This window comes from Cryptotermes secundus, unplaced genomic scaffold (genome assembly GCF_002891405.2).
Source record: "Cryptotermes secundus unplaced genomic scaffold, Csec_1.0 scaffold205, whole genome shotgun sequence".
Lineage (NCBI taxonomy): Eukaryota > Metazoa > Arthropoda > Insecta > Blattodea > Kalotermitidae > Cryptotermes > Cryptotermes secundus.
Genome location: NW_019731570.1, coordinates 189,048 through 206,028, shown reverse-complemented (window position 1 = coordinate 206,028; position 16,981 = coordinate 189,048). Strand labels below are relative to the sequence as shown.

Genomic DNA, 16,981 nt, shown 5'->3' with positions numbered 1-16,981 from the left:
GCATTAAGTGGAGGAACTGTTTTGGAAGAGACTGTGGACCTGTCATCTTGACATATTACAGATGAATGAATGAAACACCCAGGATAGTGAACACTGCTCAGGCCCTGCATAACTGATGTAGCGGTGCCAGGCAGTTGTCCTCGTGTGCCCCCCTGATGTCTTCTATCGCTTTGAAGTTTAACCAGAATTCTACGTTTATTATACATCCAACGTAGAAGAAATTAGGTATGTATAATTGATTCGATTTTAAAAGAATCAATCATCAGTTTTGAAATCCGACAATTTAACAAGACGCGATGCATTAGCGTGGGGATACAGTGATCTATTCGTGTCTAGACAATTCAAAACCGAATCTAACTCAGAAAGATTCTGCAAAGGCAGAGGACCGCCAGTTTCAATTGACTCGACGCTGCCCAAACAGTGTGGCAGAACAAGTTGTCCTGTCCTTGCAGCATCTTAGCGACTCTAACTCGGTTCGAATTTGCTGGACGCGATTCTCTCAGTATGTTCATATTCCCTCATGACCTGGCCTTACCGATTTGTGTCCATCACCGAGGGTTGCAGTCTGTATGGTAGGCGGTCCGAATCCGTCCGATTGATGTCTGGCGCCCTCTTCTTCACACCATTATCGTAATTCGTTTTCTGCTCACTAGGTAGCTCTGGCAGTTTTTTGGATAGTACGGCCAATGGCGGCCTGTCAGTATTGTCAGCTGCGCCAGATGGGTTCTGGGGCCATATGCTTGGTTCCAAACATTCCATGTAATCTGGTTCTGCAGCGGGGGAGTGCAGGTTGACTCTAGGAATAGCCGTGTTGGAAATCAGTCCATTCTTCAGGGATGACGCAGGACGGAGGGACATCATAGTGGGGTCGTCTGGGGTATATGAGAACGGTCTGTTGTTGTTGATGGAACCTGTCACATATTCGTAGTCCGGCTGTAGGTTCATTTTGTTGGCGTAAGGTTCATTGTTAGCTGCATTGTTGCTTCCAGATCCAGTATGAATGTCGTTATTTTCAGTAGCGGCCGTGTTCCTTGTGTGGTTTGGGTATATTGGCAGTTTTTCAGCCTGTAAAACAAAAAATAATACATGAATGAAGCCTTTTGCTGATGTTGTTTGTTTCTCATCGGTTACATAACCAGTGTCCAAGACCAATGCCCTATGCAGCATTTTATATCATAGTACATTAAAAGATTAAAATAAAAACCTACAATTCTGGCTGTTGTTTTGTACGGATATGACCTCAAGAGAAGAACAGAGACGGAAGATATCAGAGAGCGTAGTACTGAGAAGAATGTTTGGACCGAAGAGAGAGGAAGGAACAAGAGGCTGGAAAGAACTGCATGATGAGAAGCTTTATAATTTGTATTCTTCGCCAAATATTATTAGAGCGATCAAACGATGAAGTATGGAGAGGTGAGGGCTGCATCACGCATGGGTAAGGTGAAAGAAAGGCAAAACTGTCCCTGTAACAGGCTGTGAAGGCCCATGGGAGTGTGAGACATCGAGGCTCCCACATTTTCTAGAAAATCGGCTCACAGATGGCGGCAAGTTTGTTAGCCTTACGCGCCGGCCGCCCTTTACCCCTCAGGAATCTTCCTGGTACTCATTTCTGATAGAGGCCTAGTCAACCCCAGGGCCATATTGCGGCTGAAAGGATTAGGTCAATTAAAAAAATCCAACCTCATCGGGAATCGAACCCGCGACCTTCCGGCTTGTAGCGTAATGTCTCAAGCAACTAATGCATGGGAGAGAAGAGAAATGTATAGAAAGATTTTGTTCGAGAACCTGAAAGAAAGGAACCACTTGGAAGACTAGGCGTAGAACAGAATTGTTAAATCCCCACATAAAACGTAATCTTGTAGGATTTGAGGTTTTCACCACTGTGACTATGAAGAATGCCTCCTTCTGGGATGTGGCGCCGTGTAGATCTTGTGCGAACCGAAGTTTCGGAGGAACGTATCGCCTCCATCTTCACTGTAGAAAAATCCGCCAACGAGGAAACAGCGTGAGCATGTGGGTATCAAAGTTACACATTCTGCCAGTAGTTGAATCTCCCAGCAGTAGTTCCTCTGTCTTCAGCTGTCATTTCCATGAAGAATTCTTATTTCGAAGAGCCTCTTGCTAACTTTCCTTTTCATCGTTGATTGTTATGTTGTTAGACCGGAATGTGAGTATGCCGCACCCCTGGTGCACAAATAAATAAATCTCACCACCGAACACAATCTTGGCCTGCAGTTATTTAAATAAGTGCATTTTAATATACCCCTTGGTTTTCCATGGGGACTGCTTCTCTGAGGCTTTGCTGCCAACACTGGTAGGCCTATGCCCGTTCGTTCTGTCTCGTTTCGGTGTTCCTAGTTCCCTCATCCCAGAAGAACTATAGGAAGAATGCAGATTTGGAAACTCCTACTTTTTGTATGCCTTCTTACAGTCTCCCACTAATTCCGGTGCCTTAGATTCAAATATTCTCCTCAACACTGTGTTCTTAAAACACCCGAAACCGTGAATGACCTCAGGAACGTTTCTGCAAGGGGGAGGCCAGCAGTCATGGAATTTGCAGTTACGATTAAGCCTATGGATTTGATTTTCTCACACGTTGGCTAAGATGAGCACGGTCTTGTGAGTTATAACGCCATATAAATATTTTTACTGAGAATCAGAGAGCGCGATCTTTCGGAGGATCATGTCACCTCCATATGCAGAGTCGGAGAATAAGTAAAGCTTGGGGCACTATGCTACAAGCCGGAAGGTCACGGTTCAAGTCCCGATGAAGTCATTGGATTTTTTCAATTGACCTAATCGTTCCAGCCGCACTATGGCTATGGGGTCGGCTCAGCCTCTAACAGAAATGAGTTCCACGAATCTTCCTGGGGGCAAAGGGCGGCCGGCGCATAAGGCTGACAACCTCACCGTCATCTGTGAGCCGATTATCTAGATAATGTGGTACCCTCGACGTCTCACAATCCTATGGACCTCCACGGTCTGTTACAGGGATGGCTTTACCTTTTACGAAACCAGCAGAGGGTAAGCTTCGCCTGCTTTCTTTCTCGGCTCACACTTCACCTTCCGAAACGTCGGTGGACTTCTGCCAGACTACAAGTTGTTGTAACCCAGAAGATTATAGTCTTCATGTTTAAGCCGCGCAAGAATATTATTACGGACATCCCTAGAATTGTCTCTTCATTGAAACACAGTTGGCTCCAATTAGAAACTCTAGGTATTTGGACCCCCCCCCCTTCCGCAGATCCCCATGCTCTCAGCCTATCTTAGTTTCTCACAGTAAGTACCCAAATTTCACACCTTGTACAAAAAGGGATTTGGACGCAGATGTGTTATCTTCAGTTCCTCTGAAAGGAGCGGATAAGATATCTGATAGAGATTATGAGTTTATTATTGGCACGAATGTACAATTTTTTTTTTCAATGACTCTTCCAGCCCATTCAAGTCCCTGGCCTCTTATTCAGTTCCGTAATCGTTTTTCACAGACGGTAGGACTCCTTGGACGAGTGATGAGCTCGCCGCAAGGCCGCTACCTACACACAGGGCAAAATAAAGACAGAATAAATGCATACACACCACAAACATTCATGCTCTGAGTGTGATTCGAACCCATGATCCCAGCGTCCGAGCGAGCGAAGATAGGTCATGCCTTAGACCGTGAGGCAACTATGACCGGCCATGAATGTACAATACTGTAGGTAAATAACATCAAATCGGCCTTCCTATTTATATGTAGGCAGTGGAATAGACAGTGAAATGCTGCTCTAACTAAGCCAACTTCAGTTCCAAAGGCGAGGATTAGGCAACTGAACTATCGCACCGGGAGTTACGTTTGCAGTGGATGACATGATAGAGCCACGATTTCTTAGTATAGAAGTGCGTCATGCTGTTAAAAAATCATAATACCCAGTTTCAGTTCAGTCGTAAAAATATTTTCGAAGTACGTGCTTAAGTTTTAGAGCAGAATTTATATTTTACCTCACAAATACAATTAATATCAAGCCCCAATTTTCCGGTTTTACATCCCCGAAGCTAAAAATAAATAACATTATTTATGATTATTGCATTGTCATAAAAGGGTTCTTTTTAAAATATGGAAATCAAGAAATTAGAAATCGTCAAAACAAGTTTCAAAGATATGCACGTTAATTCTTAAATTTTTGTTTTATGTCTCAGGGGATAATCTACGAGTATTTCTTGTGTTGTAAAACATGTGAATGCTTAATAGATTCTAAAGGGATTCTGACGATTTGTATGGCACTCGAAATTACTGGGTTCTGGGGCTTTCTCGATCGTCTGGTATTTTAAGAAAATTAGAGAACTGGGTCTGTTTCCATCCTCAGCTGAGGGGGCAGACACCTACTCTGTTGGGTCCCTTAGAAAGACCAACCTCAATCACTTGGCAAACTATGTCAGTGTAACTAGGGCTATATAAATACTTGAGACCAGGCTATCTCAGTTTTAGGTCTGTACATGCTTTATCGCAATTTTTATTGCACATTTTTCCTGTTACCTCCCATTGATATTGCCTGGTCTCAGAAGATGCAGAGAATGATTTTAGAGAACCGAAATTGAAGAGATGGGGGCAAAAGCGTAAAATAGAGATGAATGGACATCTTCCTTAAAGGATATTTAGAGCACCCTACAGCCATGAAGGATGTAAGTAACATCATGGGCATCCCCAGGATATTTTCGGGGGGGGGGGATTTTTCTAATGAAGACAACGAGAGAATATGTTTACAGACTTATGTTTAAGCAATTAAAGACTGTGTTTTTGAAGCCTTTATAGTATTCAAGATAGAAATTAAAAAAAAAAATAATATTTGATATGACCATTCGAGGCATTTATTATTATTATTATTATTATTATTATTATTATAATTAATTCTCTTTATCATTTCCAGGGAGTAGGGATGGTATCTTGCCCGCCCCTACTTCTGTCAAGGCATAAAAATACTTGTTTTTACCTTTCGTTTGCTTCTGTCCTTGTAGAGCCGGCGAGTTGCCACGCTTACACAGATAACTAACAGGACGTTCAGGAGCCAGAAGACCACCACGCGGCTGGACAGAAGCGCCATTATCAGGGACGGTATCATGGTGAGACCGCTTACACTTTCCAAAGGATTTTCCACATCTTCAGGAATGTTCTGCAACCCTATTAGGTTCAGCAACCCTTGCGCAGTCTGAAAATATACAACCTTGATGTACAGTACGCCCTCTGTGAACGGCCTACAACTTGGATGTAGCTGACTACATATACGTATGATGTAAACCAAGAAAATTTCCGTTCCTCATATGGTTTCTTCATGAAATAAACAGAACTTAACTAGTGAAGGTGCTACAAGTAAAGCTCTTATTACCGAGAGGTCTGGTATATCGGTAACGCTGTGATTCGGGAGATGCTTGGTTCGAATCTTGCTCAGAATATCAGCTCTTGACTGAGGTGCTGCACGAGCTTTCTCAGTCTCACCAAGCAAAGTCTGGCTCAGTACTTCGATTAGGCCACACCTGCTTCCATCTAAACCTCTTCCAAATCATCCGTCCCTTATCATTCTACCAATAAAGTCTAGCTACTGGAAATTTCGTAAACCATCCCCGTCCAACAAGAAACAATTTAGCAGAAGAATTTAAAACGTTGGAACCTAAAACTCATTTAAATGATATTTAAAATTTCAATTCATCATTCACCGAAAATACTGCACTGTCATTACAGAGATCCATTCTTCTTTAAAGTTTTAGCGCTAAGTACTATATTGTATTATTGACAAGGAGAGGCAGAGTGTAGCGAGTTAAGAAGGGGTACATCTGTTACTAGATTTATATACAATTTTTAATCAGTTTTCCTGAAGAGGAAACCACTATGAAAACATATATTTATATGGAAAGATAATATTAAATTAAGCTTAAAAATTTACTATAGCAGGGTGTTAACTGGATTCATCTGGCTCGGGATAGGGACCAGTGGACACTGCGAACCTTCGCTTTCCATAAAATATCCAAGAAGTCGTTGGCTTCTCAGGGACTCAGCTCCACAGAATTTATTACTTAATTCCATTACACTTAGTGAAACAGTTTTCACGTTGTGTTTTTAAAATATAAAATGATCAATCTGTTGGACATTGCTCCTCGTCTTAGATGCGTTTAAAATACACAACGATTCACAGCTGGATCTGCTTCTGTCTTCAGCTGTACGTGTGGGAAGGATGCCATCCAGATGGGCCCATTAGGAGCCAGTCTCGATCCCTGGCCTCCTTCTGGAGGACCCACTGACTTGCACCACATGGTATAGGCTGATGCACGTTTTAGAAGTCGTATACAGGGTAATTCACGAAGTTTTACCCCACTCAGGGAGGGCATTCCTGAGGTAATTTGGAACAAAGAATGTTAATATACTAATGGTATTCAACTCATAATTAAAGAGATACAGTAATTTGAAAACTGGCGAACAATATTTTTTCTTTGAATTTCAGTCAAAACAAATCAGAAATACAATACAAACACTTTTTAAATCGTTAATGTTTTAGGAAAGAAGCATTCTAAAACCAAATTTTTCTTTTCAATTTCTTAATTTTGCATTGTGCAACATTTTTCATCGATTTTGTGTTACAAAATTACATTATTTTCAGCATCCCATTCTGTAAACATACCAATGGTTGCATATCACACCCTTCTATCAATATGTTTCCTTTAAACTGTAGTGCTTTAGAAGTCGACTGGATTTACATAAGATTTTCAAAAATGTCTCCCTACACGTCAACACAATGCGTCGCACGCGTATGAACCGCTCTACCTATCTACCTACGCGCAACATTCAAACCTGTCTACCTTATCTGCTGACATAGCTGACTGGAACGTATGGTCGCCCACGCTGAAGCGTAGCGCTGCATTCACAATGATGTGTTTCGAAAATCTATTGTTACTCCGTAACTATTGAAAATCGACCACAAGTTCATAAGGAAATTTTGCAGCAAATAATCTCAGGAATATGTACCATAAGCCGGGGTAAAACTTCGTGAATCACCCTGTATATTCAGTATACCTAAAACGATGGACAGTCCCAACATAATATTTTTGTGACGAAGAGACCATTGTTACAATGTGACAGCATATCAGTGACGGCTTCAGACCCTGCTGATATCGTGTTCCAATGGACTCACCTGCGATTCGCTGACGTGACCGGCAAAACTGATCGTGGCGACCACATCCATGACGATGTTGCCAATAGTGACGATGATCCACGGGACGTAGGCCACCCAGCTGCGAACGTGAAGAGCACTGGCCCCTGGGAAGGGCACAGCGATTATTTGTCTAAAACATCTGTGAGGCTTCGTCAGAGTTTCAGTAGGCAGTCTTATGGAAGAAGATTCCATTTCAGCCTACTTTCCTTATTATGAAAAACTGAAAGTGTCTTATGAGGTCACCCATTTGTCTGTGTGTCTGTATGTCTATCCCCATATATTAACTTTTGAGTGCCCGAACTAATCTTTATTAAAATTGGCATCTAAGCTCATCTCAACGGCGCAATTCATAAATCCCTTTGATCAGTAACACCAATATTACAGCCTCTCAAATTTCTGAGGCAAGACCTTAATATTGCTTTGATGCCTATGCCAAACTTCATGGAACTTGGTATGTATGTAATGCCACCTGTGGCCATCGGCTTACGTCATGAATCACTACCATATGTACAACATTGCAGCCTATCAGATTGTTGCGATAATAACCGTAGTGTCACTTAAATACCTGAACAGATCGTCATGGAATTTATCATGTGTATCATGACACTTGAGACCATGTCAGTAGTGTGCAGCATAAAACCCCTTCATCAGTAATACCAAAACTGTTGAAGGGCTAGTTCAATTAGCCCTGGGATCGGAGCGGGCCAAAAGGCTCAAGTCTTGTAGATGATGATAATGATGATGATGATGATATTTGAGGTCCTCACAGCAGTGAATATTATTACTACGATCTTTTGGGTCGAAACGCCGTGTAATTCCTCAGATACCAATATTTAGGAGAAACCTGCGTGTTTCATCTTCGAGGTATAAGATCTCAACCGAAAAAACTGGCCGAAACGACAAAACCTATAATTTATATTCCGGAGTGCTCGGTTCGAATCTTGGCTGGAGCACCGACTATCCTGACATATTTCATCAGGTTTCGTTGCCCCTTCAGACAAATTCCGTGATAAAATTTTGAATTAGGCCACTACCGCTCCCTTAGGCGGCCCATACACGTACGAGTCTGNTCATTAAATTCTTTTCTGATCCTAAAGGGGCCCATACACGTACGAGTCTGGCTCGGCGAGGAGCCGGGTTCGGATTAATTTCACCACATACGTGTGAGTGTGGCGACCCACACACGGACCAGTTTGGCTCATTAGAACCCGAGCCGAGTCGAACTCGCGAGCCAGACTCGTACGTGTATGGGCCTCCTTACACATCCTTTCAAATTCACTGTCCCACATGCAATCATTCGACGTCATACAATTTGAGATACAGCGTTGTTAAATAATTGTAAATAAGAACTCATTTTTTCTACATTGAAAATTGAGGCAGGACGTTTGTCCGAAACATTAGGCTAATACGTATGTACTAGAATACGTGGCATGGCATAACAGGAGACGTAATCGCAAATCAGCCAAACAAGTTCACTCTTAGGCACTTCAACTAACTTTGTCCAGTAGCGCACGTTTCAAATATCCATTTCACTGTGATTCTCCGATTTACTCTTCCCTGTGTCTCTTTCCTTCTGACTTTCCAACCAATATCCTATATACATTCCTCCTCTCCCCCCATTCGTTCTACATGCCCTGCCCATCTCATCCTCTTTGACTTGATCATTCTAATTATACTTGAAGAAGAGTACAAGTTATGAAGCTCCTCATTATGCAGTTTTCTCCAACCTCCTGTCACTTCATCTCTCTTCAGTCCAAATATTCTCCTCAACACCCTGTTCTCAAACACCCTCAGGGGTTAAAGTCTTAGATATATTTAACCACTTGCTACTAGCTGGACGTGCCCCTTTCCTACTCCCATCTCCTTGACGAGTCTCGCCACTTACCTACTATTATGATGGAAGTGACAGCCCACAGGACACTCAGGACAGCATAGCCCAACATTAGGTCGTGGGTGTAGTCCACGGGCCCGAACTTTTCTGGCCATTCTGGTAGCTTGAATGGTGTTGTGATTGGAAAAATCGTCGATGTGATCGGAAATGGCGTCGTTACGGCATTCTGAATTTTTTTTACGAAGTCTAAGTCATCAGGGACAGTAGCGCACTCTCTGTCTGAAACAAGAAAGGATGTTAGCGTTTCGAAGACATGTTGGTCTAAAGGTTCGGCCACACAGAGCGCTACGTACGCTATGTTCGTTATACGAACAGAAAAATATCTCTTTATTGCCAATGTGACTGGCCACACAGACTTCCGTACGCTACGTACGCTATGTTCCCTATGTTACCTGCGTCGCAGAGTGTACACAGCGTACGTAGCGTACGTAGCGAACATAGCGTAGCGCTCTTTGTGGCCGAACCTTAAGTCGGCTTCCGTATTATGATACAGGAGTGCAGCGCGTTTTATAAAGACCCTATTTAATAAAGTATGCATCTTTCTAACCTTACAAGCCACCGGCATCACCTTCTGTGTAGAACCTGCTGTAACATTAAAAATCTCTGTTTATGTGTTTCGTATGATCTACAGGATCTATCTATCTGGCTATCTATGGCTCTACAGCCCCTTATTGGACCTTGGCCGATTTTTCGGTTTCTTAATCCTATATAGAGTCCATAATAATCCTTGGACGTGCGATCAGCCCGTCGCAAGGCTGCTACCTACACACAGGACAGCACAAACACAGAATAAACAAACACAGATATCCATTCCTTGAGTGGGATTCGAACCCATGATCTCAGCTTTCGAGCGACCGAAGACAGTTCATGCCTTAGGGCGCGCGGTCACTGTGATCAGCGATTCATAGGATAAACTGCGATTATTTTCCTGGCAGCACTAATCCCTTGATATTTGCAATGGAGATGAAGATTGTTTTCCGTGAGGTAGGAACTGTATTTATAAATATTAGTTAGGCTAATTTCAGTCTCCGAAATGCTAAATGCTACCATTTTGTAAAACGCAATATAAATATAATCGTGTATCAAGCTTTTCATAAAAGGACAAAGTTGTCCCTGTGTTTAAATAACTAATTAAGCACTGCGCCATGAAGACGTATGGCGGAGTGGACGTATAGATCCACATTTTCTTGACCTCGGCACTAGTTGAAGGTGAGTTTTGTTTCAGTCTATTGTGTCTATTATGTGAATAGTAACACTATTTTGATGATGATGATGATGATGATGATATGTAAGGTGCAGTGTATCACATGAAGGAGATGGTTTGCGATTGATTATTTGCTTGTGTTATTCGTGGAAGATGGCGTTAGATGTCGGCCTCGAAGTACCATTCGATGAAATACAGGACTGGAAAGGAATACGGGATAAGGCAGGCAAAAGTAAAAGTACGGAAGCTTATGTAGTAAAATGATAAGGCTTCAACGGGTGTTACGTTGGTACTTACTGAAGAAGTAGATGAAGTACAGAAAGTACGCGGGGTTTGACTGTTCGTACGTGACCTCCAGTCCGCACGTGTAGAGAGACAGCCCAAGGAAGGCGAGAACGGCCCATGCGATGCTCTGCAGCTGAAAGCAGACACTTCATTAGTGTCATATCCATTGTTGCTAGTTTTTCTACCAACTACCAATATTACACTTTACAAATCACAGCAGCACACGCCAATCCTTCACAGTCTGCTGTGTCTTCACCAGTCGTTCCCTGGTAACGGCTACTAACAGCGGAGATTCTTCAGCTTCCACGCTCACTTCGTTGCCAACTGAACCGACTAAGTCTTCTCTTCACAGACTCTGTTACAAATGAATTAACTTCTAAACTTGTCCCACTGATAACCCCTTCGCACGGACCGCGCGGAAAACACCGTTTATTATACACTAGTCATTTCCGTGGGTACATGTTTGTTTTCGAAGGTGTTAGTCAGCAACGGCTGGATGTACTTGCTTATTAAGAGTGTGTTGCCTAGCAGCGGATGTTTCGTTGTTTGTTTCGAGGTCGTTATCCAGTAACGAGTCTACGCACTGCAGTATGATCAGCCTAGTTCCAATAATATGATCCCTTCACACAGGACCCCAAACACAAAATTGCAATTTTGTTGAGAGCGGTTGTTACGAGGAGCTCACTGAAACTACATAGATGCTAACTTCAGGGAGCGGACGTCACACCTCGTAACAGCCCACACGTTAATTCATGGAGGGAAGGGTATACGGGAAAGTGTGTGCTATTCCTCTTCACTACATATTGTTAGTGTCACGTCTCTTGCTGTTAGCAGCTCGCTGTTATATTGCTTGCTGCTAGCGCAATGTTCAGTGCCTCGATTTGTCACGCAAGAACACAGAATTCCCTACTCCGTGATCATCATATGCATGCAATATGATTCTGTAGCCGTACTGCTGATCTTAAATAGTCAAGAAGTCGATAAACACATTAGACGTGTAAGCATAATTTTATTAGAAATGTAAATTTTCGCAGATTTAGATTTATTATATCTTAGTAAATCTGAAAAAAAAGACAACTCCGTGGCCTGTAGTCCGCAAGCGAACTATACCGGCCGAGCGACCGCCACTTGTCGGCGAAGTTAGTGCCAACTTTTGTGGATAGAGGGTGTCTCATGGTCGGTGCAACGGATCCTCACGGCCGTTAATCGCAGTTTTCTAGACCGGAGCCGCTACTTCCTTGAAATAGCCCCTCACTTATCCTCACGAGGCTCAGTGGACCCCGTTCCAGACCCACTACTTCTCAGAAAAACTGGTGGCGCCGGGAATTGAACCCGGGACCTCTGGAACTGTAGCCAGGAACTCTGACCACTAGACCACAGAGGCGATCCTTCGTAAATCTGCATGAAAGAATTTTATTCATTTTCCAGTTGAGCTCTATTTGAAGACGTCTGGAGATTTAAGCTTGAAAGAATCGAAACGCTTAAAGATGCAGTAATTCTCATATCCCAGTCACCTGAACGGAGAAGTAGATGGATTTATTCACGCACATACATAGTATGAACATACCAGATACATAAGGAATTAAATGCAGGAGTAATTAGAGTAATATTTTACTATATGCAAGAATGATCGTGGGTTCGATTCCCACTCCGGGCATGGGTGTTTAATGTGTGTATGCGTTTATTCTGTGTTTGTGATGTCCTGTATTTAGGTAGCGACCTCGCGACGGGCTGATCACTCGCCCAAGGAGTCCTGCCGCCTGTGAAAAATGATTACGGAACTGAATAAGAGGCCTGCGCCCTGAATGGACTGGAAGAGCCATTGAAAAAATTTATATTCCCTCTTAATCCTACGAGTAGCGCACGATTGTCTGTGTGGCTGTACTCCCATTCCCTGATATAACTATGACCTCTATGACCAGAATCCTATGGTAGGCCATATTCCTCTCGGGTGGTAAGAAAATTAAGAACTACCAATAAAATTTAATGGATTATAATTACAAGTACCATTCCACTTCTCTGCCGAACAGTACGGGACTGAGAACAAAATTTCGGACCAGGAATATTAATCTTAAGCCGTTTCTCGCGCAAATATTTTAGTACGTATTCGCTGTATCAGTGGACCTAAGCGAGGCAAAGTGCGGACGCATTTTATGTGAATTTGAAATAGTGCCACACTAAAAGTGTTAATACAGTCTCACTTTATGCGCAAAGTTTTAAATAACGCGAATCCAAAAAAAAATTGGCAAAAATCACTTAACGTGTTTCATAAGTTATCCTGAATTATGCGAGGTCTTTAGGAACACATCCTCTCACAAAATGCGGCCGCATTGCATGGGATGGAGCCTGGATATTTATCAGCGTTGTTTGTCTGCTGAACGGGTTTTCGTGATTGGAGTTTTGGTCGTGACAGCTTCTGGCAATATTTGGTTATTTTATTAAGGAACTGTTATTTCTTAGTACTTGCAAATTAAAGACGTCATACATATTAGTATGTCCTGCATAATAATACATAATAAAGAGAAGAAATACACTAAATAAACAAGATTGTAAAAATATGCAGTGTACACCTTAACAGGTTCGTTCGGCATACGAACTTGTAGCTGATATGCCAACACCCCCATTCTCTAGCACTCATTGCAGTAAGCTCATAATTCTAACTATGTATGTGAATAAGCTTACATAAATATAGGTAGATGTAGAGGAAACTGTATGAAAGAATTATTTTCCCTTAAATTCTATTTCGTATGTTCACCTTGCCCATAGTCATATACAAAATTATAATTTTGCCTGTGGTTCTGAATGGGTGTGAAACTTGGTCTCTGACATTAAGGGAGGAACATAGACTGAGGATGTTTGAGAACAGGGTGTTGAGGAGAATATTTTGACCGAAGAGAGATGAAGTGACAGGAGGTTGGAGAAAATTGCATAATGAGGAGCTTCTTGTACTCTTCTCAAAATATAATTAGAGTGATCAAGCCAAGGAGGATGAGGTGGGCAGGGCATGTAGTACGAATGGGGGAGACGAGGAATGCATATAGGATATTGGTGGGAAAACTGGAAGGAAGGAGACCACTGGGAAGACCAAGGCGTAGGTGGGTGGACAGCATTAAAATGGATCTTAGAGAGATAGAGTGGGATGGTATGGATTGGATTGATCTGGCTCAGGATGGGAACCAGTGGAGAGCTCTTGTGAACATTGTAATGCACCTTCGTGTTCCATAAAATGCTGGGAAATTCTTGAGTAGATGCAGAGTTGGCTTCTGCTCAAGAAGGGCTCAGCTCCGTGAGTAAGTAAGTAAGTACTGTGTCCATAGTCACATTGCTGATTAGACTTCGACCCATTCTCTGACTCCTTGGCGTCATTCGGTACAGATGGAGCGTCGGCTCCGTGTGGAGTGTTTTAGACAAATGACTTCCCCCGCAGACCCTGAAGGCTACATCGCGTTGAGTAATGTCATATTTAACATGCGTTGTCGATAAGTCGAAATATTACCAAATCGTGAAAACGTATTTCAGTCTGATTCACTGGACGTCGAGGTCGAGTGATTCGCGGTCCTGCTTCATACTCGGAAGCTTCCGGATTCATATCTCGGTCCTGAGACCAGTTACCATGGCCGACATTGTTCATTGTTATCTCAGTGCTTCCACGCAAGTGCCGGGATAGTACGTCAACTTACGCGTCCTTCCCCATCCTTACCAGTTCATTCTACCATTAAACACTGTAGAGTCTGAGCTACTGATAGCGTTATTAACTTAGCCACAAATAACAAAGAGAGGAATTCGATCTATCGATGTAACCCAAAGTTTGTTGGAAGAAAATTGAGAGCAATTATTCGCAAGTTTTCGGAAGTACTGGGAAACCCGAATTCCCTCTATTAGACAGGGTAAGAGAGATGAAGACGGCGGTCTTCTAGGTTGTGATACCATCTAGTTTTGTGGGTGGATAGGTTTCGGAGGATCATGTTGCCACCATATGCAGGGTTCGAATTTGTAGGTTCAGAAATAGGCTTAGATATGTAACCAATTTACAAGTAAGGTGATCAGCAGGAAGGGGGAGGGCTGGTAAAGAAGGAGGGACTTTTCACTTCTCATGAGGAAAGAGAAATGTAAGTACCCAGGGCATGAATAATCCAGTTACAATGTGCTATATAATATTTAAGATTGAATTAATTTACTCAAACCACCTGCAATATGTTTAAAATGTTGTAATGTATTTTAGCGTCCTGTTGCACTGATTTTCATCCATGATATATACACAGTGTCCGTCTTGCAGTGCATCCACTTTCACCTGTCACTTCACAACATGTTTCGGCAACATAGTGCCATCATCAGGTGCTCCGTTTACACTAATCTATTGCATTGCATGCCATTACGTCAATGTAAAATTATTTAAAAAGTATTTTAAATATTCGTCAGTTATAATAAATTTATTGTATACTAAAATCTTGTTAAGATATTCATCTTATCTGTTCCAATTCAAAACCCGCGCATGGTTCCTCCACTATGGGAGTCGTTCCTCTTATATGGCGTGTGTGTCGTGTCTCGTGATGCGTGTTCCCTTTTTGGCTGCGGGTGTTGTGCTTACAACACCCGAAACATGTTGTGAAGTGACAGGTAAAAGCGGATGCACTGCAAGACGGACACTGTATATATATCATGGATTAAAATATTGTATTTGAAATTAAAACTTCCATTCTAATTAATTTATATGATTACGAAAATTTGTAATATAAATAATACAGCGTTTAGCACCTGATTTAGTTATGTATATTGCAATTAAAATCTGTAAACCGATTAAATGGTTCAATATTGATGTAACTTCTCTAATATATATATAATGAATTACACATTTGCTTACTTCCCTATGTAATGAGGCCTTCTTGTGAAGTGAAACCCTTTGGAACTACTCACCAGGCACCAAACACCCGCAAATATGACGGCACAGCGAGCTGAGCAGCACATATTTGATAGTCACTTGTTTCACTCTGNTTGTACTCTTCTCAAAATATAATTAGAGTGATCAAGCCAAGGAGGATGAGGTGGGCAGGGCATGTAGTACGAATGGGGGAGACGAGGAATGCATATAGGATATTGGTGGGAAAACTGGAAGGAAGGAGACCACTGGGAAGACCAAGGCGTAGGTGGGTGGACAGCATTAAAATGGATCTTAGAGAGATAGAGTGGGATGGTATGGATTGGATTGATCTGGCTCAGGATGGGAACCAGTGGAGAGCTCTTGTGAACATTGTAATGCACCTTCGTGTTCCATAAAATGCTGGGAAATTCTTGAGTAGATGCAGAGTTGGCTTCTGCTCAAGAAGGGCTCAGCTCCGTGAGTAAGTAAGTAAGTACTGTGTCCATAGTCACATTGCTGATTAGACTTCGACCCATTCTCTGACTCCTTGGCGTCATTCGGTACAGATGGAGCGTCGGCTCCGTGTGGAGTGTTTTAGACAAATGACTTCCCCCGCAGACCCTGAAGGCTACATCGCGTTGAGTAATGTCATAGTTAACATGCGTTGTCGATAAGTCGAAATATTACCAAATCGTGAAAACGTATTTCAGTCTGATTCACTGGACGTCGAGGTCGAGTGATTCGCGGTCCTGCTTCATACTCGGAAGCTTCCGGATTCATATCTCGGTCCTGAGACCAGTTACCATGGCCGACATTGTTCATTGTTATCTCAGTGCTTCCACGCAAGTGCCGGGATAGTACGTCAACTTACGCGTCCTTCCCCATCCTTACCAGTTCATTCTACCATTAAACACTGTAGAGTCTGAGCTACTGATAGCGTTATTAACTTAGCCACAAATAACAAAGAGAGGAATTCGATCTATCGATGTAACCCAAAGTTTGTTGGAAGCAACTTGAGAGCAATTATTCGCAAGTTTTCGGAAGTACTGGGAAACCCGAATTCCCTCTATTAGACAGGGTAAGAGAGATGAAGACGGCGGTCTTCTAGGTTGTGATACCATCTAGTTTTGTGGGTGGATAGGTTTCGGAGGATCATGTTGCCACCATATGCAGGGTTCGAATTTGTAGGTTCAGAAATAGGCTTAGATATGTAACCAATTTACAAGTAAGGTGATCAGCAGGAAGGGGGAGGGCTGGTAAAGAAGGAGGGACTTTTCACTTCTCATGAGGAAAGAGAAATGTAAGTACCCAGGGCATGAATAATCCAGTTACAATGTGCTATATAATATTTAAGATTGAATTAATTTACTCAAACCACCTGCAATATGTTTAAAATGTTGTAATGTATTTTAGCGTCCTGTTGCACTGATTTTCATCCATGATATATACACAGTGTCCGTCTTGCAGTGCATCCACTTTCACCTGTCACTTCACAACATGTTTCGGCAACATAGTGCCATCATCAGGTGCTCCGTTTACACTAATCTATTGCATTGCATGCCATT

The 16,981-nt window shown here is 42.4% G+C and overlaps 1 protein-coding gene across 4 annotated transcripts in view; it reads right to left on the bottom strand.

Annotated features, from left to right (window-relative positions):
- Positions 1-16,981, bottom strand: part of LOC111867078 — a 49,885-nt gene that overhangs the window by 7,630 nt on the left and 25,274 nt on the right. The window contains exons 1-6 of one of the 4 annotated variants that reach the window (XM_023856562.1): positions 15,473-15,530; positions 10,571-10,691; positions 9,064-9,288; positions 7,158-7,282; positions 4,968-5,183; positions 536-1,065 (exon numbers count right to left, since the gene is read on the bottom strand). In XM_023856562.1, coding sequence (XP_023712330.1) covers positions 536-1,065; positions 4,968-5,183; positions 7,158-7,282; positions 9,064-9,288; positions 10,571-10,691; positions 15,473-15,523 — 1,268 coding nt within the window. In that variant the 5' untranslated portion in view covers positions 15,524-15,530. Of the gene's footprint in view, positions 1-535; positions 1,066-4,967; positions 5,184-7,157; positions 7,283-9,063; positions 9,289-10,570; positions 10,692-10,814; positions 11,659-12,565; positions 12,980-15,472; positions 15,531-16,981 lie in introns of those variants that run through there. The other 3 variants (XM_023856564.2, XM_033752534.1, XM_023856563.1) reach the window with 3 other exon arrangements.